The following is a 21140-nucleotide window of genomic DNA, read 5'->3' on the forward strand; positions in this document are numbered from 1 at the left end:
ACAGATTTTTTCTCTAATATATACACACACATGTAGTATAAAAAGGTGGATTTGAGAATGTTTTGCTTCCCGCGAAACCCTGACCCACCCACTCTCCTCCCTCCCACCCTTGCTACCTCTTCTTTTTCAATTCCTGATCCTGTTACAGGCTGGCATTGGCTGCCCGTAGCAGGTCTCAGCCAAGAACCCACATCAGCTTCACCCACCACAATCAGGGAGCTCTCAAGCTCCTGTCAGACCAATCTAGCGACAGCCCTAACCATGCAGAGTGCCAGAAAACAGTTTATTTGTTTCTAAGAAATTCACAACTTCCAGTCTGTGGGCAGATCAAAATCTTCATGGAACATTTGGGACTGACAACCACCACGTTAACCTGCATATTTAGGAGGTCATTCAGTCCGTCAAGGGTGCTGGTCAGGGACAAGAGGAGATCATTCAGCTGCTTAAGGATGTCAGACAGGTGGCTACTCAGCCTCTTGAGCCTGGCACTGGAACAGGAGGCCGTTCGGAGCCACAGGTTGCTTCGCAAAACGAGAGGCAGCAGAAATTGGCCAATTCAAGTCTTTGTGTCCTTCAGGAGGGTAAAGACAGCCTTATTCCTCAGAGCCCAATGTCCAAATGGCAGAGCGGATGGTTCTTCTCTGCAGGTCCATCCACTAGAATTTCCCAGAACATACTGACTGGTGCCGTCCATGGGACTGGAGTTTTGGGGAGGAGGGGAGTGGGCCAAGGGTTTAAAAAAAAAATTCAGGTGAGGTCGGGGCATATTTACTCCAGCCCCAGACTGTAGTTGATGCCTTGAACTATCCCAATGATCACTGGTTGCCAAGCAACCAAGTAACGTAACCAATCCAGTAACTGGCCATACATTACATGAGGACGCTCCCAGCTGTGAAAGAAGGTTAAAGAAATAACACTTTGAAGCATATGACCGAAAAGGGGAAACACAATCAACTTCCTGAATATGAAGAGTGCACGTCAAGCAGAAGGTGATTCAATGAGTCGGGGATAAAGTTTCTACAAAAACAGACACAATTTCCTCACAGTTTCCTGAACAACAAGGAAGACTGACAAAAAGAATTATTCAGTCTCCCCACCCCCTGCACCATCAGAGAACATTCCATCACAGTACAGGTCCTCCAGCACACAATCTTCTGCCAATTTATGAAAATATGCTTCACAACAATCCAATTCTTCAAGACCTCAGTGGGAAAGAAGTGAAACACAAAAGTCTGGATGAAGTAAAAGCACAAAAGCTGGAGAAACTCAGCAGGTCAGACAGTGTCCTTTATAACGCAACGATAAAGATACAGAACCAACGTTTCGGGCTTGAGCCCTTCATCAAGGTATGAGCAAAATGTCAGCAGGCGCCAGATGAGAAGATCAGTTCTCAATTTACTTTCCTGCCTAATCTCATTGTAATTAGCCCTTCCACAATTAAGCACTTTCCCACTTTGCCTACTCTGTTCCTTGACTGTGGCTATAATAAATAGATTCCCCATATCCGACAAGCAGCAACCTCTTCCCAGACTGTCATTCCCAATGCTCAGTCTGTACAATAACGCCTTGCCTGACCTCACCTACTCCTACCTGTGCCTTTTTGCTGCAACCTTTATCCTATACAGTCACTGTCACAGCCAACACCAGCACTATTTTCTCAACCTCTGCTCACTAAAGCATCTTGAGACAAAGGATTAGTAAGAACATCCCCTCCACAATCTCTATAGTATTGGAGCACCACAGGGCTGCTCTACACACTTTATGCCTACAACTGCATGGCTTGGTTCAACAATAATACCATCTATAAATTACCAACAATATACAATCCAGTGATCATTGGGGGATCAGAAATGGAGAGGGTGAGCAAATTTAAGTTCTTGGAAGATCTTTCCTGGACCCAACACACTAATGACACGTCAGTGCCTCTACTTCCTCAGGAGTTTGTGAAAGTTTAGTTTGACACCAGAAACCCTGGCAAATTTCTACAGAGGTGTGGTGGAAAGTGTGCTGACTGGCTGCATCACGGTCTGGTATGGAGACACCAATACCTCTGAGCGTAAAGCCCTGCAAAAGGTAGTGGACACAGCCCAGGACCATCACAGGCAAATCTCTCGCCACTATCAATAACATCTAAAGGGGACGCTACCGTCGGAGAGCAGAAGCAATGATCAAGGATCCACACCACCCAGCACACGCTCTATCGTGCTGCTGCCATCAGGAAAGAGATCTTGGGGCCACAAGACTCGCACCACCAGGTTCAGGAACAGCTGCTCCCCCTCCATCATCAGACTCTTCAACAACAAACTCAACTCATTTAAGGATTCTTGTGCACTTTACTGATTTTTAACACTTCTCTCTGCATTGTACAGTTTGTATACATACACTCTCTGTCTACACTTCTTTATTTGTTTCCATGTGTACAGTTTTTTTTGCACTACCAGTAATTGGTAATTCTGTCTAGCCCGCAGGAAAAAGAATCTCAAGGATGTACGTGATGTCATGCATGTTCTCTGACAATAAATCGGTGAATAAGTCCCATTCTCGACCTGGCTGCTCCACTTGGGCTCCCCTTTTTGTTGGTGCTGCTTTCTTGATGCTGCAGAAAGAAACACCTATCCCAACCATAAACTACTCTGGGAGCAACAGAAATCAGTCTGAACCATTTAAACAAAACTTTTTTTTGTACTAACTGCAACTGTGAATATTTATCCTTTTATATTTGTCTCTTTTTCTGTCACATGGCACATTATTGTGATTTTATTTATTCAGATCTTGTCAGTTTATTTTCTGATTTGCACAGTTTGTTTAAATTTCTCTCTTTTGCATCCGTATCATTTTGTGAGTACTTTTTTTTGCACTGCTATTAAGTGGTAATTCTGCCGCGCCCACAGGAAAAAGAATCTTGAGGTTGTATGTTCTCTGACAATAAATCTAAACTTTGAACTTCATCTCGTGGACCTTTACAGCTGCGGTGAGAAAGAACGTTGGTACATCTGCACCAGATGGTGGGTGGTTTCCTGCTTGTCTTTGCAGCCTTTCTTAAAAATTGAACAACATTAGCACCATCTCTCCCAGTCTCCAGCACCCCGCTCATGCCTGACAACCATACAAATCTCACTGCCAAGTACGAAAGTCTGCAGACACTGTGACTGTAATAAAAGCACAAAAGTGCTGAAGGAACTCAGAGGTCTTGCAGTGCCCATTGGTGGTAAAGATATCTCACCAATGTTTCAGGTCTGAGCTCGTACCTTAGAGCAAAAAGCAGACAGGCACCTGAATTAAAAGGGAAGGGGCAGGAGCACAGATCAACAGACAAAAGGTGTAATTGGATCTGTATGGAAGGCCAGGAGAGAAGAAAGGTGAGAATTGATTGGGTGTGAGGATGGGGCTGTGAAAGCAGAACTGAGGGAGAGAGACAGAACTAGAGGAAAAGATATATAGGGATAGATGGGGTTGGGAAGCTAATAGAAAGTGGAGGTTGATGTTAATGCCATCTGGTTGGAGGGTGCCTAGACGGAAGCTAACTGAAAGTGGAGGTTGATGTTAATGCCATCTGGTTGGAGGGTGCCTAGACGGAAGCTAACAGAAAGTGGAGGTTGATGTTAATGCCATCTGGTTGGAGGGTGCCTAGACGGAAGCTAACAGAAAGTGGAGGTTGATGTTAATGCCATCTGGTTGGAGGGTGCCTAGACGGAAGATGGTCTTGCTGAATTCCTCCACCATTTCTGTGTTATTAATACACATATCTCTGCCAGGGGACCTGCAATTACATCCCAAGCTGGCCCTAGCATTCTGGGATCAGACCACCTCCTCTTCTGTAATATGGATTTCACTACCTTGAGTTTTCCAGCCACCATGACTTTCTCCAAGAGAAATACTCATTTTGAGCCTTCCACTCTCCCTGCGGAAGGCAGAGAGGGGAGGAGAAGGGAAGATGCATCTGGTGATGGGATCATGGAGTAGGTGGTGGAAATGGCAGAGGAGGATGTGCTGGATGGGGAGGCTGGTGTAGTGGTAGTGAGGGCAAGAGGAAATCCTGTACTTGTTGTGCATGGGAGCAGGTGTGCGGGTAATGGATTTGTGAGCAAGGGCAGAGTTGATGGCGGTGGAGAGGAAGCTGACTGAATACCAGTGAGTGGAACCAATTTGACATGAACTTTCACAGTAGAATTAAATAAGGGAGAAAATCTCTATGATTGAGTGAAAAGAAATTGCAGAACTTTCAAAGAACCAACAGAGGTTGATGAGTTAAATAGTGTCCATTCTGAACAAGGATCATGAGACACAGCAGATGATGGAACACCAAGCAACAAACTTCCATTCTAAGAACTGTGTTTGCCACACAACTTGTCAGCTTCTCTTCCACCAAGAATGCTATATTAAATCAAAATTCCTTCTTGCATTGACCTCTCTCTTTATTAGATTAAATAAGCATCTTCAGCTACCTACTGTGCAAAACCCACTGGTCAAAAAAATGGTGTAGTTCCAGCCCACAAGTCATTACTTGGGCTGCTGCAGGGAGAGAGACTTTTGGCCAGGGAGATTCATTGCTCTTGTATTGAGAAGGCGTCGAGTTTGCATGTAGGAATTACGTCCTCAAACAGTGCACACTCGTATCTTCAGCCACTCAACACGCCATCATTGCAAGGGAGTTTTGGCACTGAAAGTTTCCAATCCAGTTCTGGGAACTTCTGAATAAGATTTTTTTTTTAACAAAGCAGTTTCATTGCCGAGTCCCAGAAATCTCAGTGTGACTGACCAAATCAGGAATAGGGGAAGGCACCAGTAGGCATTTCAGTAAGGCTATTTGATGTGGAGACCAGGACTTGTCAATCCACTCCCCTTAGTTTTACTGTGTGAAAACTGGCCCTCAGCCCTACCTACCTGTGCGACCAAATTGCCAACCCAACTTAGTTTCATTTGTCTGCATCTTGCCAATACCCCTCAAAACCTTTCCTATCCATGTATCTGTCTAAATTCTTTTTAAACATTTTAATTGTACCTGCCTCTAACACTTCCTTCTATACACTCACCATTCAAACCCTGGCACTGTAACAGCATTGTGCTAAATGCTGCCCATGACCTCTTGCTTCAGACTTCCCTCCCCTGGGAAAAAGTCGGTAATTGTTTACCATATCCATACCCTTCCCTCCACCTCCCACTCTCCAGGAGACAAGTCCCAGCCTATCCAGTCTCTGCTTCCAATTCAAGCCCTTCAGTTTTATTACTAGTTTCTAATTTTACTAGTCTAATTACTAGTCATTACTAGTCTCTAATTTTACTAGTCTAATTACTAGTCATTACTAGTCTCATTAATTTTACTAGTCTAATTACTAGTCTCTAATTTTACTAGTCTAATTACTAGTCATTACTAGTCTCTAATTTTACTAGTCTAATTACTAGTCATTACTAGTCTCATTAATTTTACTAGTCTAATTACTAGTCATTACTAGTCTAATTACTAGTCATTACTAGTCTCTAATTTTACTAGTCTAATTACTAGTCTCTAATTTTACTAGTCTAATTACTAGTCATTACTAGTCTCATTAATTTTACTAGTCTAATTACTAGTCATTACTAGTCTCTAATTTTACTAGTCTAATTACTAGTCTCTAATTTTACTAGTCTAATTACTAGTCATTACTAGTCTCTAATTTTACTAGTCTAATTACTAGTCATTACTAGTCTCTAATTTTACTAGTCTAATTACTAGTCATTACTAGTCTCTAATTTTACTAGTCTAATTACTAGTCATTACTAGTCTCATTAATTTTACTAGTCTAATTACTAGTCTCATTAATTTTACTAGTCTAATTACTAGTCATTACTAGTCTCATTAATTTTACTAGTCTAATTACTAGTCATTACTAGTCTAATTACTAGTCATTACTAGTCTCTAATTTTACTAGTCTAATTACTAGTCTCTAATTTTACTAGTCTAATTACTAGTCATTACTAGTCTCATTAATTTTACTAGTCTAATTACTAGTCATTACTAGTCTAATTACTAGTCATTACTAGTCTCATTAATTTTACTAGTCTAATTACTAGTCTCATTAATTTTACTAGTCTAATTACTAGTCATTACTAGTCTCATTAATTTTACTAGTCTAATTACTAGTCATTACTAGTCTAATTACTAGTCATTACTAGTCTCATTAATTTTACTAGTCTAATTACTAGTCTCTAATTTTACTAGTCTAATTACTAGTCATTACTAGTCTCTAATTTTACTAGTCTAATTACTAGTCATTACTAGTCTCTAATTTTACTAGTCTAATTACTAGTCATTACTAGTCTCTAATTTTTCTAGTCTAATTACTAGTCATTACTAGTCTCTAATTTTACTAGTCTCTAATTACTAGTCTAATTACTAGTCATTACTAGTCTCATTAATTTTACTAGTCTAATTATTAGTCATTACTAGTCTCTAATTACTAGTCTAATTACTAGTCTAATTTTTTTCTGCACTCTTTCCAATTTAGTGACATCTTTCTATAGACCCACGGCACATTACCAGCACAAAAACAGGTCCTGGCTTACGCAAGTTGGCACAACATTGTGAGTTGAAGGGCCAAACCAAAGCGATTAGACACACCAAGTTTGACATCAGAGAAGTTTAGAGCATAGAACACTACAGCACAGTACAGGCCCTTCAGCTCTCGATGTTGTGCCTTAAACAAAAATACTAAACCCCCCCCCCTATCCTGTGAACCTCTTTTTCCTCCTTCCATATTCCTAAAAGGCTCTTAAATGCCTTTAATGTTTCAGCCTCCACCCCCACCCCTGGCAAGGCATTCCAGGCCCCCACAATTCTCTGTGTACATTTTTTTTTCTCACCCCTGACGACTCCCCTAAACTTCCCTCCCTTCACTTTGAACACACATCCTCTGGTGTTTGCTGATCCTGCCCTGGGAAACAGGTACTGGCCGTCACCCTATCTATGCCTCTCAGAATCTTGTAGATCTCTCTATTAACCATGTAACAATTACAGTAGGGAAACAGGCCATCTCGTCCCCTCTAGTCAGTACCGATCTAAGTGATCTCCTCTAGTCCCACCTACCTGCACTTTGCCCATAACCCTCCAATCCCCTCTCATCCATACACCTATCCAACTTTTCCTTAAATGACAAAATTGACTTTGCTGCGACCACCTCTTCCAGAAGGTCATTCCACTCAGCCACCACTCTCTGAGTGAAGAAGTTCCCTTTCATGTTACTTCTAAACTTTTGCCCCATCTCTTAACTCGTAACCTCTTGTTTGAATCTCACCTACCCTCAAGGGAAAGAGTCTATTCACATCTACTCTATCTATGCCCCTCATAAATTTAAATACCTCATCAAATCCCCCTCAACCTTCTACACTTCAATGAAAGAAGATCTAATCTGCTCAATCTTTTTTTGTAATCTAGATTCTGAAATCCAGGCAACATTTTAGTCTCTTCTCATCCTTCTACACTCCAAAATGTCCCAGCTCCGCTAACCTTGTCTCATAAGACTTATTTTCAAATCCAGGCAACATCCTGGTAAATCTCCTCTGCACTCTCTCCATAGCTTCCACATCTTTCCTATAATGAGGTGACCAGAACTGATCCAAGTAATTTAGAGAGTTGCGACATAACCTCTTGAACTTGTTACAGAATAATTTAACACAATTATGGAATACAATATATCTGAAGGGGTAAGGTTAGATGGTGGGGGTTTATGTCACACTTCACAAACAGACATCTCATTTAAAATGCAAGAGCTATGCTTAAAGTGAAGCCTTCACTTCTGCCAGTGTCTTTACAGTGATTTTGAAGAGTGCCTATGAAGACTTCATTAGTAGATGTTAATTGGACATGTTGTGAAATTGAAATGGACTATTGTCTTTAGAACAGATGGCCAGGCTCAGAAACAGATTAATCTTTTGCTGGTGCCAGTGATCCAAGTCTGGTTGAAGTTTGTTGTTCTAAGTGGGGTCATGTGGTTTTGGAAACAGAAAGAAAAAACATGCTATTCTCTTTGTGGAGAGAGAGAGAGAGAGAGAGAGAGAGAGAGAGAGAGAGAGAGAGAGTATATTTACAGCAGGAAGAAGTGTTGAAAACTACAAGTTTTGCAGTCCTGCTATTAGACCCCATTTGAAGACGGGTTTTGAGTTCAGAGTTTGGCCTATTCTAAACCCTTGTAGTCAATTACAAGAGGAAGAGGCTGGTTAATGTGTTTCTCCCGAAATAGGGGCAAAAGAGCTCTGTGGTAACTTGGAAGAAGAGGTCATCTTCTGGAAACCCCATGATGGGGCAAGTTTCTTCAGCAAGACACTGAAGTGGCTGATTGAAGGAGATCAGTTTGTGTGGGTCCAATGAAGAACAAATTAAAGCACCAGAGCCTGGTGAAGATCATAAATGTTAAATTCTGTGCACAGTGTGGAAAATTGCCTGATACCAGTGAACTTGGAGAAGTGAAAAGTGAATGAGTGGACAGTGAAACAAAGAACTTTCCTGAACACATACACATTACATACACGTGTGCTTAGAATTAGAAGGGGGTTAAATTAGGTTAGTGGTAATAAGTCAAATATTTATCTTATTATTATGTATGAAGAAAATTAAAGATGTTTTTGTTTAAGTGACCATGGTCTTGTTGAATTTCTATTGCGGCTGGTTTTTGGAGTTTTCTGGGCTCATAACAAACTCATTAATGAATCCCAGCATCCCATAGGCCTTCTTAACTACCTTAGCAACCTGTGTGGCAACCTTGAGGGATGCATGGATTCAGACCCCCAGGTGTCATCCACACTGCCGAGTATCCGACTATTGACCCTGTACTCAGCCTTCTGGTTTGTCCTTCCAAAATGCATCTCCTCACACTATCCTGATTGAACTCCATCTGACATTTTTCTGCCCAACTCTACATCCTAACCTTCGACAACCTTCAGCACCATCTACAACTCTTCCAACCTTCATATCATTTGCAAACTTACTGACCCATCCTTCCCCTTCTTCATCCAGGTCATTTATAAAGATCACATCTTATAAAGATTTAACAAATGAAAACACTGCACACTTTACCCCAAAACTCATCTCACTTAAATCTATTTTTTTTAAATTTAGACAGACAGCACGGTAACTGGCCATTTCCACCCATGAGTCTGTGCTGCCTAATTTACACCCTATTAACCTACACCCCCGGTATGTTTTTGAAGGGTGGGAGGAAACTAGAACTCCTGGGTAAAACTCACACAGACATGGGGAGAACGTACAAGCTCCTTACTGACAGCGCAGAATTTGAACCCCGATCCGGTTCCAATCGCTGGCACTGTAAAGGTGTTGCACTTACCACTACTCCGTGTTGCCTTTGTTGGGGAATGTCACCAAAACAAAAGTGAACACGTTATATGGATCGGAGGGATCAGCGAAGCAGCCATTCTCAACCTTGTTTGGCTATGGCCCCCTTAGGACTCAGCTCAAAGGCTATGGGTCCCCTTCCCTGTGAAGCGGTCAAGTTTAGTTGGTTTCTTCAGGTACTTTTCTCTGACCAAACTACATTAAAAAAAAGATATTTTGTTATTTTATTGCATGGCCCCCTGTTGAGAATGGCTGAGCCAAGGCACAGACAGACAAGCTACAATGGATCAAGAATGATTTTGTCTGAACATTCCCAATCATCAGGTAGCAGTGCCTTAAAAATGCCTTCAAATGCATGGCAAAAAGCACGGAGACATAGAGGTGAGACAGGACATCTCAGTGGGAGCTTTACTCAAATCCACCCATTCCTTTCATCACGTCATTCTGAGTGGGAACAGGGCCTTTGGCCCATACCAATCAAACTGCCCCACCTGCCTACATTTGGTTCATATCCACTAAACACATTTGTGTATCTGTCCAAATGTTTGGGTAACACTGCAATAGAGCCTGCCTCAACCACCTCTTCTGCGAGCCCATTCCACACACCCACCACCCTGTGTAAAAGTTACTCTTCAGGTTCCTGTTAAATCTCTCCCCCTCTTACCTTAAACCCGTGTCCTCTGGTTACCAATTCCCCCACTCTAAGCAAAAGTCTCTCTGCGTTCACCCAATCTATTCCCCTCATGATTCTGTCCACCTCTGTGAGATCACCCCTCATCCTCCTGTGCTCCAAGGAATAAAGCCCCAACCTGTTCCACCTCTCCCAAGGCCCCCAAGTCCTGGCAACATCCTTGTGATAATTTTTTTTGATACATGATATTCTGCCAGAGCACTGATTCTTTTTTCTTGCGTTGTGAAAGGATACGGATTACTGAACATCCTCTTTAGATCCACCTTCTCTTTGCAGTATGGACAGGTCTGTTTCTTCCCCACAATGCACCAGCCTCGAATGCAGAACTCGTGGAACCTGAAGAACCATGATTAAGGAGAAATGAGCAGAGACTGCTGGATTGCAGGTGCAGTGTGAAATGACTGAGAGCCAGCCCGCAATGCGAGGACAGAATGCATCTCCATTAAAGGCATTGACAGCCTGCTGAGCCCACATCGCAGAGAGTAACCTTGTAATGTTGAATGGTTAATTTAGCAGTTCAGAACCACTGATTCTACTGAAGAACGCAAATTCAAGTAATTAAGTAAATCAACAATTTAAAGTTTGACCCAGATCCAGACCATGACCCTACAGTCTCTGAGTTAATACGTAATTTTTTTTTAAATTTTTAAAAATTTTTTTATTTTTCACACCATAAATCACATTAGCCATGATATACACTTTTTCTTTTTCACACATATACAGTGACATTTTCTCCCCCCTCCTCCCTCCTCCCAACCCACCCCCCCCACCCCCCCCTCCCATCCATTTTAGGTATACAATCTAGGTTGCATTAAACCAGTCAGACAATGTTGTCATTCAACAAAAATACACCAGAAATTCTACTGAGTCCATTCTTTTCTTTCCTTCTCCTTCCATCAACTTAGGTAATGTTTGTCCCCGGTAGGTTTTCGCTATTGTATTTAATGTAAGGCTCCCATATTTGTTCGAATATTTCAATATTATTTCTTAAACTATATGTTATTTTTTCTAATGGAATACATTTATTCATTTCTATATACCATTGTTGTATTTTCAAATTATCTTCCAATGTCCAGGTTGACATAATACATTTTTTTGCTACGGCTAGGGCTATCTTAACAAATCTTTTTTGTGCATCCTCCAAATCAATTCCAAATTCTTTGTTTTTTATGTTACTTAGGAGAAAGATCTCTGGATTCTTTGGTATATTGTTTTCTGTTATTTTATTTAATATCTGATTGAGATCTTCCCAAAATTTTTCTACTCTCTCACATGTCCAGATTGCATGAATTGTTGTTCCCATTTCTTTTTTACATCGAAAACATCTATCAGATACTGTTAGGTCCCATTTATTTAACTTTTGAGGTGTAATGTATAGTCTGTGTAACCAATTATATTGTATCATACGTAGCCTCGTATTTATTGTATTTCTCATCGTTCCAGAACATAATTTCTCTCATGTTTCCTTTTTTATCTTTATATTTAAATCTTGTTCCCATTTTTGTTTAGTTTTACCATTTGTTTCCTCCTTCTCCTTTTCTTGCAGTTTAATATACATATTTGTTATAAATCTTTTGATTAACATTGTATCTGTAATCACATATTCAAGGTTACTTCCCTCTGGCAAACTCAAATTGCTTCCTAATTTATCCTTCAAGTAGGATCTCAGTTGGTAATATGCCAGCGCTGTATCTCCAGTTATATTGTACTTATCTCTCATTTGTTCAAAGGATAAGAATCTACTTCCTGAAAAACAATTTGTTAATACGTTATGTTAAAGATGTTCAAGACCTTGGTGAGGGCAAATTTGGAGGATTGTGTGCAGTTTTGGTCACCTAACTACAGGAAAAATACCATTAAGATAGCAAGGGTGCAGAGAGGATTTACTATAATGTTGCCCAGACTTCAGGAACTGAGTTACAGGGAGAAGTTAAACAGGTTAGGACTTTATTCCCTGGAGCGTAGAAGAATGAGGGGAGATTTGATCGAATCGAGGTATTTAAAATTATGAGGGGGAGAGACAGAGTAAATGTAGATCAGCTTTTTCCACTGAGGGGAGGTGAGATACAAACTAGAGAACATGGGTTAAGGGTGAAAGGGGAAAGGTTTAGGAGGAACTTCTTCACACAGAGAGGGGTGGGAGTGTGAAACAAGCGGCCAGCTGAAGTTGTGAATGCGGGCTCAATTTTAACATTTAAGGAGAATTTGGACAGGTCCATGGATTGGATTGGTATGGAGGGCTATCGACTGAGGTGCAGGACAATGGGTCTAGGTAGAATAATAGTTTGGCATGGACTAGAAGGGCTGAAGAGCCTGTCTTCTGTGTTGCATTGTTCTACGGTTCAACAGCAATGTCCACGGTTCATTGTTGTGCTGGGGTTGAGTGCATTACATGGCTTCATCAGGACAAAAGGCTGGGGCCCTTCATATCGTCTGGATGCTGTGTGGTCTACTGAATTTCTTCACCACCTTTGTGATTTGCATGTGATTCAATAATGTCATTCTGACAAAGAAAGGAGCAGGTTTTGCGAACCCACTGCTCCAGACTCTCTGACGTGAATGAGTCAACTGCCTCTTGGATAAGGCACAGCAGGGATGGACAATAAATACTGATACTCAATGACTTTCACATCCTGTGAATAAAAATAATGAATCAGCCCGGCAGATGTCAATGAGTCAGTTAATCTGAGCCACGACCTAACCCTAACCCTACTGAATGGTGTCATTGTAATTCAGCTCCAAGAGAGTCTGGTACTATTGCATGGCTTATAGAACACTACAGCACAGTATAGGCCCTTCGGCCCTTGATGATGTTCCAAAAAAAGTACTAAACCCTTCCTGCCTTGTAACCCTCTATTTTTCTTCTTAATTGTTCCTCATGTTCCAGCCTCCATCATCGTCCCCTGGCAAGGCATTCCAGGCCCCCACAACTCTCTGTGTAAAAAACCCACCCCTGACGCCTCCCGTAAACTTTCCTCCCTTCACTTTGTACACACATCCTCTGGTGTTTGCTAATCCTGCCCTAGAAATAAGGAGCTGGCCATCTACCCCATCTATGCTTCTCAGAATCTTGCAGACCTCAATTAAGTCACCTTTCATCCTTCTTCGCTTGAAAGAAAAAAATGTCAGCTCTGCTAAGACTTAATTTGCCTCATAAGACTTATTTTCCAATCCAGGTAACATCCTGGTAAATCTCCTCTGCATCCACTCCATAGCTTCCATCCATGGATCCAATAGAGAGCTAGGATAGGAAATGGAATGTATCACCTTGTTAGATGACACAGGGCAGAAGTAGATTTAAAAGAAATTATTTTACCCCCCCCCAACTATTATTACTGGGGATCAAATTCATTGAAATTCTGAGATCTAGTCAGGAAATTATATTGACACAATACCTGCAACTCCACAGGGCAGAGGAACAAAAATAGGCCATTCAGCCAATTGAGTCCACTCCGCTATGTAATACAAATTGATCCATTTTCCCACTCAGTCCCACTGCCCGGCCTTCTCCCCATAACCTTTGATGCCCGGGCTAATCACAAACCTCTCAATCTCTGCCTTAAATAACTTGGCCTCCACAGTTCACCACCTTCTGGCTAAAGAACTTCCTCGAAGCACACGCCCTTCAATCCTGAAATTGTGCCTTCTTGGCAGGACAGGGCCCAGGGAGATGTGCATTATATTCAGCCTGCACTGTACTCTAAGAGAGTTCATTGCTACAGAGATGGGTCTGCACTGGGGGAGGGCAAGAGACCAATCCTCAAGAGTATGGTTGGAGGAGGCAAGGTCATACTAAGGTTGCAAGATGCAGATGAAAGCTTTACATCAGAAAGTTTTCAGACTAGAGCCAGTCTTGGGCAGTGAGCATTAAGAATGACAAGCAGACCAGAGATTAGTTAGACTATGCAAAATACGTTGGACTAAGTTTGAATAGAAGGTGAAAACATCAAAACAGAGGCAGACAAGTGTAGAAATGCATACCAAGCAGCATTTGTGGAGATAACATTTGAGCAGAACAGTTCGTGTAGCAATTAGCGCAACATCTTTACAGCACCAGCGATCAGAACCAGGGTTTGAATCCTGCGCTGTCTGTAAGGAGTTTGTATGTTCTCCCCGTGTCTGCATGGGTTTTCCCTGCGGACTCCGGTTTTCTCCCACTGGGGCTGTAGGCTAATTGGGTGTAAATTGGGCGACAAGGATTCGTGGGCCAAAATGGCCTGTTACCATGCTATATGTCTAAAGTATTCCATACTCATAGAGGTTTTGGCACATTGACCTTCATAAATCAAAGTATTTAAAATGCCCTTGGCCACGGAGAGGTGCCAGAGGATTGGAGGGTAGCTCATGTTGTGCCATTGTTTAAAAGGGCACCAAAAATGTACCAGGTAATTATAGGCTGGTGAGCCTGATGTCAGTGATGGGTAAATTATTGGACGCAGTTCTGAGAGATGGTATATATGACAATCATGGGCTGATTAAGGACAGTCAGCATGGCTTTATGTGATAGGTCATGTTTAATGAATCTTATAGAGATTTTTGAGGAGGTTATCAAGAAGGTAGATGAAGGAATGGCTGTGGATGTTGTCTATATGGACTTTAGTAAATCCTTTGTCAAGGTCCCACATGGAAGGTTAGTTCATGAGATTCAGACACTGGGTATTGAAAGAGAGCTTGTGTGGGAGAAAAGAGAGAGTGGTAGTGGATGGTGGCTTCTCAGATTGGAGGCCTGTGATTAGTGGTGTGCCTCAGGGATCTGTGTTGGGTCCATTGTTGTTGTTGTCTACATCAATGAGCTGGATGATAATGTGGTGAATTGGATCAGCATGTTTTCTGATGACACTAAGATTGGAGGCGTTGTGGACAGTGAGGAAGATTTTCAAACCTTGCAGATGGATCTGGACCAACTGGGAGAATGGGCCAAAAATGGCAGATGGAGTTTAATTCAGACAAATGTGAAGTGATGTATTTTGGAAGGGCAAACCAAGGTAGGACATACACAGTAAATGGTTGGGCACTGAGGAGTGTGGAGGAGCAAAGAGATCTGGGAGTACAGGTACATTGTTCCCTGAATGTGGCATCACATGTGGACAGGATTGTAAAGAAAACCTTTGGTATCTTAGCCTTCATAAATCAAAGTATTGAGTACAGGAGTTGGGATGTTAAGTTGAAGTTATTTAAGACATTGGTGAGACCAAATTTGGAACATTGTGTGCAATTCTGGGTGCCTAACTACAGGGAGGAGATCAATAAGATTGAAAGAGTGCAGAGAAGATTTACTAGGATGTTGCCAGGTCTTCAGAAGTTGAGTTACAGGGAAAGATTAAACAGGTTAGGACTTTATTCCTTGGATTGTAGATGAGGGGAGATTTGATAGAGGTTTACAAGATTATGAGAAGTATAGACAGAGTGATGTGAGTAGGCTTTTTTCACTTAGATTGGGGAAGTACAAAAGGTCATAGTTTTTAAATGAAAGGGGAAAGATTTAGGGGAACATTAGGGAGAAGTTTTTCACTCAGGGAGAGGTGAGAGTGTTGAATGAGCTGCCCATCTGATGTGGTGAATGCGGGTTCGATCGTGTGTTTTAAGAATAAATTGGATAGATACATGGATGGGAGGGTTATAGAATGGGAGCAGGTCAGCAGAACTAGGGAGATGATGGCGGCACAGACTGGAGAGACTGAATGGAGTACAGGAGTTAGGATGTTACGGCAAAGTTGTATAAGACATTGGTGAGGCCAGATTTGGGGGATTGTATGCAGTATTAGTCACTTAACTACAGGAAAGATATCAATAAGATGGAAAGACATCAATAAGATAGAAAGAGTGCAGAGAAGATTTACTAGGATGTTGCCCGGACTTCAGGAACTGAGTTACAGGGAAAGGTTAAGCAGGTTAGGACTTTATTCCCTTGGGCGTAGAAAATTAGGGGAGATATGATTGAGGTTTATAAAGTTATGAGGGGTCCAGATAAGAGTAAATGTAGATAGACTTTTTCCAATGAGGGCAGGTGAGATACAAACAGAGGACATGGGTTAAAAGTGAAAGAGGAAAAGTTTTAGGGGAACCTCTTCACACAGAGAGTGGTGGGGGTGTGGAATGAGCTGCCAGCTGAAGTGATGAATGTGGACAGAATTTTAACATTTAAGAAGAATTTAGGCAGGTACATGGATGGAAGGGGTATGGACTGGGTGTAGGACAGTGGGACTAGGTAAAATAATAACTCGGAACATTTTCTGTGCTGTAATGCCTATTTCAATTCTGATAAAGGACAACCCAAAATGTTTCTCTATCTGGAGATGATACCCACTCTGCTGAGTGTTTCCAGCATTCTTTTTTCTTTAGAATCTGTACCTTTGTAGGTTTCTGAAATAGACAATGTTGGGGAGCCAAAGAAGGGAATTGGAGTATATCAGCATCTCAGGGAGTTACCAGAAGCCAAATACAATAGTTAAATAAAGAAAGTATAGTGTGCTTGCAATGAGAGACAGGATTCCTAGCGTATGGACAGAATCTGTCATCAGATCAGGGTAGAAGGGCCAGAATACTCAAACTCCATTCCACCAGATCATCGACATGGTTTAGCACAACACTGATACACCGCCAGTGACCAGAGTTCAAATCTGGAGTTGTCTTTAAGGAGTTTGTTCCTTCTCTCAGTGTCTTTGTGGATTTCCCCAGGTGTTCCGATTTCCTCCCACCCTTCAAAATGTACAGGGTTGTAAGCTGATTTGGATGTAATTGGGCAGCATGGGTTTAAATGGCTGGAATAGGTTTCTATCACACTGTAAACAAAATGTAAAAATAAAAAATTCAGAAAATCAGTAGGACTTTTCCATATGACTGAGGGGTTAATCATTTAACTACTGCTCAGGGGCATGGGAAGTAAAGATGAAGGGACATGAAGGAATTGGAGGTGTTTTATTTTACAATTTTTTAAGGTGGCATGACAAATTGATAATGTAGTTATAAAAATGCATAGGGTACTTGGATTTGTTCAGAGGTGCATGAATACAAATGAAACATCTGTTTGACTGATATGAAATGCATTCAAGTGGCTGGCCACACTCTGGGAAGGATGGAGAGAAATTACAGCATAGAACAATACAGGATAAGCCCTTCTTGGCCAAGCACGATGACAAATTAAACTATGACGGCACAGATGGCGTACCAGGTGCCACCAGGATCGAATCTGGTGCCATAAGGAGTTCATACGTTCTCCCTGTGTCTGCGTGGGTTTCCTCTGGGATCCCCCCATGATTCAAAAATCAGAGGGAAATCAGAGCACCCGGAGGAAATAGGGTTGTAGGTTAATTTGGGTGTAACTGGGTGGCACAGGTTTAAATGTCCTGAACTAGCTTCTACTGTGCTGTTAAAAAAAAATTAAATTTGAAGTGTGAATGTCTTCTGCCTGTACTTGATTCAAATCCCTCTATTCCTTGCATATTCATGTCTGTCTGGAAGTCTGATAAACACCCTCTAAGTGTTTCCAGTACTATCCTAGCAGCCTGTCCCAGTCACCCACCAACCCAGTTCAGGCCCTTCAGCCTATGACATTGTGCAGACCTACACCAACCTACTCAAATTAATAAACCTTCCCTATCTCACTCTCATAACCCTCTATTTTTTTCTACATCCACGTGCCTGTCTTAGTGTTTGAAATGTCCCTATTGTTCCAGCCTCCCCAGCAATGCATTCCAGGCACCCACTGCACTGTGTAAAAAAAGCCTACTTCTGACATCTCTCCTAAACTTTCCTCCCCTCACCTTAAACAGATCTCTGGTGTTTGCTACTCTTGACCTGGGAAAAAGGTGCTGACTGTCCACCCTATCTATGCCATCTTTGACATTTTTTGCCATCTTTGACATTTTTATCCTGGGGAAGGAGAAAAATTGACTTTCTACCTTATCCATGCTCCTTGTGAACTTCTACCACCTCAGCTTCTGATGCTCCAGAGAAAATATCTCAAATGTATCCAACTTCCCCTCTAGTTCATATTCTCTAATCCGGGCAGCATCTTGGTAAATAGCTTCTGTACCTTACTGAAGCATCCACATTTTTCCTGTAAATGGGGTAAACAGAATCGCACACAATTCTCTAAGTGGAGCCTAACCAAAGATATATATCAATGCAACATGACTTCCTTGCTTTTATATTCAATGCTCCACCCAGTGAAGGTCAGCACCCCATGCCCCTTCTTTACCACCCAATCTACTTGTGTGGCCACTTTCAGGGAGTTCTGGACCTGAACCCCCATATTTCTCTCCACATCAATGTTGTTACGAGTCCTGTTATTAACTTTCTTCTTGCATTTAACCACCCAAAGTGGAACATAGAACACTACAGCACAGTACAGGCCCTTCAGCCCTCGATGTTGTGCTGACCTAACATATACATTTTTTTTTAATTGAAACCCTCCCTACCTCCTCTATTTTTCTTTCAGCCAAGTGCCTGCCTAAGAGTTTTTTAAATGCCCCTCTTGTTCCAGCCTCCACCACCAACCCTAGCAATGCATTCAAGGTCCACAACTCTGTGTAAAAAAAGTATCTCTGATGTCTCTCCACTCCCCAAAACTTTCCTCTGTTCAATTTGTACAGATATCCTCTGGTGTTGGCTACTCCTGGCCTGGGGAAAAGGTGACTGCCTTATCTATGCCTCTCACAATCTTGTAGACCTCCATTAAGTCTCCTCTTATTTCTTCTATGCTCCAAGGAGAAAAGTTCCAGCTTTGCTAACCTTGGCTTATAAGACTTGTTTTCCAATCCAGGCAACATCCTGGTAAATCTACCCTCTGCCCTCTCCATAGCTTCCACATCCTTCTTGTAATGAGGTGACCAGAACTGAACACAATTCTCTAAGTGCGGTCTCACCAGAGATTTATAGAACATTCTTGTTTGGATCAACTTCAATGCAAGAGAGAAAACAATCCAAGTTAGTCCAACTGTCACACTCTTTGATCCAGGCAATATCCAGGTGAATACATTTTAAATAGTTATAGACAAAGATAGCAATGGTCCACAAATTAAAGTCAGTTGTTAGGCGCAAGGCCAAATTTGAAGGCATCAGACAGGGAATTGCGGAGGTTGACTGGGAAAGACTGTTGGCTGATACAGGGATATCTGGCAAGTGGGAGGCTTTTAATATCAAGTCAGTTAGCACAACGCTGTTCCAGCACCAACAATTGGGACCAGGGTTCAAATCCCATGCTGTCTGTAAGGAGTTTGTATGCTCTCCCATATCTGCGTGGGATTTCCCCAGGGGTTCTGGTTTCCTCCCACCGTTCGAAACGTACTGGGTCAATTGGGTGTAATTGGAGTGAAGAGAAAGGCTAGTAGATTCAGGGAACCCTGGTTGATGAGGAACATTTGAGGCCCCGATCAGAAAAGAAAAATGAGGCACATCTCAGGTACAGGGAGTGGGATCAAGCAAATACCTTGGAAAATACAAGAAATGTCAGACTACACAAGAGGGAAATCAAGAAAGGGAAAAGAGGACACAAGATAGGAGTTTCCTTTAAAGCCAGAGCCAAGAGACTCTATGGATCATCAGGGCAAAAGAGTAAGCAGAGAGAGAATTGGTCCCCTTCAGGATCAACAAGGCTGTCTAAGTGTGGAGTCACAGGAAATGGGCGAGGTCGTAAATTAATGCTTCTCATTGAAGTGTTTTCTGTGAAAAAGATTATGGAAGCAGAGGAAATGTGGCAAATAAATAGTAGACTTTTCTCCCTGGAGTATACGGGGCCAAGAGGGGAGCTGAAAGTAAAATGCTGAGGTGTACAGGTAAAGTAAATAGTCTACCTTGGGTAGAGGACTTGAAAACTAGAGAGCATAAATTAAGGTGGGATGGGAAAGATTTCAAAGGAACTGGAGGAGAAACCATTCCACAGACAATGCTATAGGCTTGCTCCTTCACTCCATCCTGACCCACCTGGAGAACACCACCTCATACGTTCGACTGTTATTCATCAACTTCAGCTCCGCATTTAATACGATCATTCCCCAGAGAAACTATCCTCGCTGGGACTCAACACCCCTCTCTGAAACCCCATTCTGGATTTCCTAATGGAAAGAGCACAACCTCTGTGTTGGTAGCAGAAGGCTGAGCACCGTCACGCTGAACACTGGTGCACCTCGGGGCTGTGTGCTCAGCCCGCTCCTGTTCACGCGACTGACTCACAACTGCATCACCAGATCCAGCTCTAACAGATGACATAACGGTGGTTGTTTCATCAACAACAATGATGAGTCGTACTACAAATAGCTGGAAGATCTCATGATATGGTGTGAGAATAACAACCCAAGTCTCAACGTGGTCCAGACAAAGGTGATGATGGTAAACTTGAGGACCAGGAACGAATACCCTCCACTACACATCAATAACTCGGTAGTGGACAGAGTAGAGAGCACCAATCTTCTTGGAGACCACTTAACTAATGATCTATCCTGGACACTCATCTCCTCACTTGTCAGGAAGGCACAACAGCGACTGCATTTCCTGAGAAGACTGAAGCGGGCGAGACCACCGGCCACCATCACGTCAACCTTTTACAGGAGCTGCATTGTGTGTATTCTGGCCGGAAGCATCAATGTGGTACGGCTGCCATAGAGAATATTCTCAACCTGCTGAGGGCGAGATCAAGGGGTTGAAGGCCAGTGATCCAGATCTCTACAACAAGTCCACGTATGACCTGCGGAAGGCTATCTCAGCAACAAATAAGTAATTCTGGGGGAAGCTAGAGTCGGAGACAGACACTCCTCAGGGATCGAAGGCCATTACGTCCTACAAAGCGAGATCAAACACTATAATGGCTGTGATGAGCTGAACCTTTTCTCTGCTCACTTTGAGGAGAACTCACTGTACCCCTGCAAAGGCTGAGAACCCTGTGATGCTGTAACTGTCTCTGAGGCCAATGTCAAACATCGTTCGAGAGGGTGAACCATCAAAAGGCATCAGACCCTGAAGGCAGGTTTCTGAAAATCTGTGTCAAACAACTAGTCAGCGTGCTCAAGGACATTTTCAATCTTTCACTGCTGCAGACAGGTTGGGGGGGGGTTCCCACCTGCTTCAATCATCTTGGTGCCCAATAAGAGTAGCATGAGCTGCCTCAACGACTACCATCCAGTGGCA

General features: G+C 42.3%; 1 protein-coding gene across 2 annotated transcripts in view; it reads right to left on the reverse strand.

Annotated features, from left to right (window-relative positions):
• Positions 1 to 264: 264 nt before the first annotated feature.
• LOC138739679 (E3 ubiquitin ligase Rnf121) overlaps positions 265 to 21140 on the reverse strand; it is a 92349-nt gene continuing 71473 nt past the window's right edge. For both annotated transcript variants that reach the window (XM_069892231.1, XM_069892230.1), the window contains 2 exons: positions 10251 to 10352; positions 265 to 889 (listed from right to left, as the gene is read on the reverse strand). In XM_069892231.1, the coding sequence (XP_069748332.1) occupies positions 769 to 889; positions 10251 to 10352 (223 nt within the window). In that variant the 3' untranslated portion in view covers positions 265 to 768. The remainder of the gene's footprint in view (positions 890 to 10250; positions 10353 to 21140) is intronic.

The sequence above is a fragment of the Narcine bancroftii genome, chromosome 7 (assembly GCF_036971445.1).
Source record: "Narcine bancroftii isolate sNarBan1 chromosome 7, sNarBan1.hap1, whole genome shotgun sequence".
Classification (NCBI taxonomy): Eukaryota; Metazoa; Chordata; class Chondrichthyes; order Torpediniformes; family Narcinidae; genus Narcine; species Narcine bancroftii.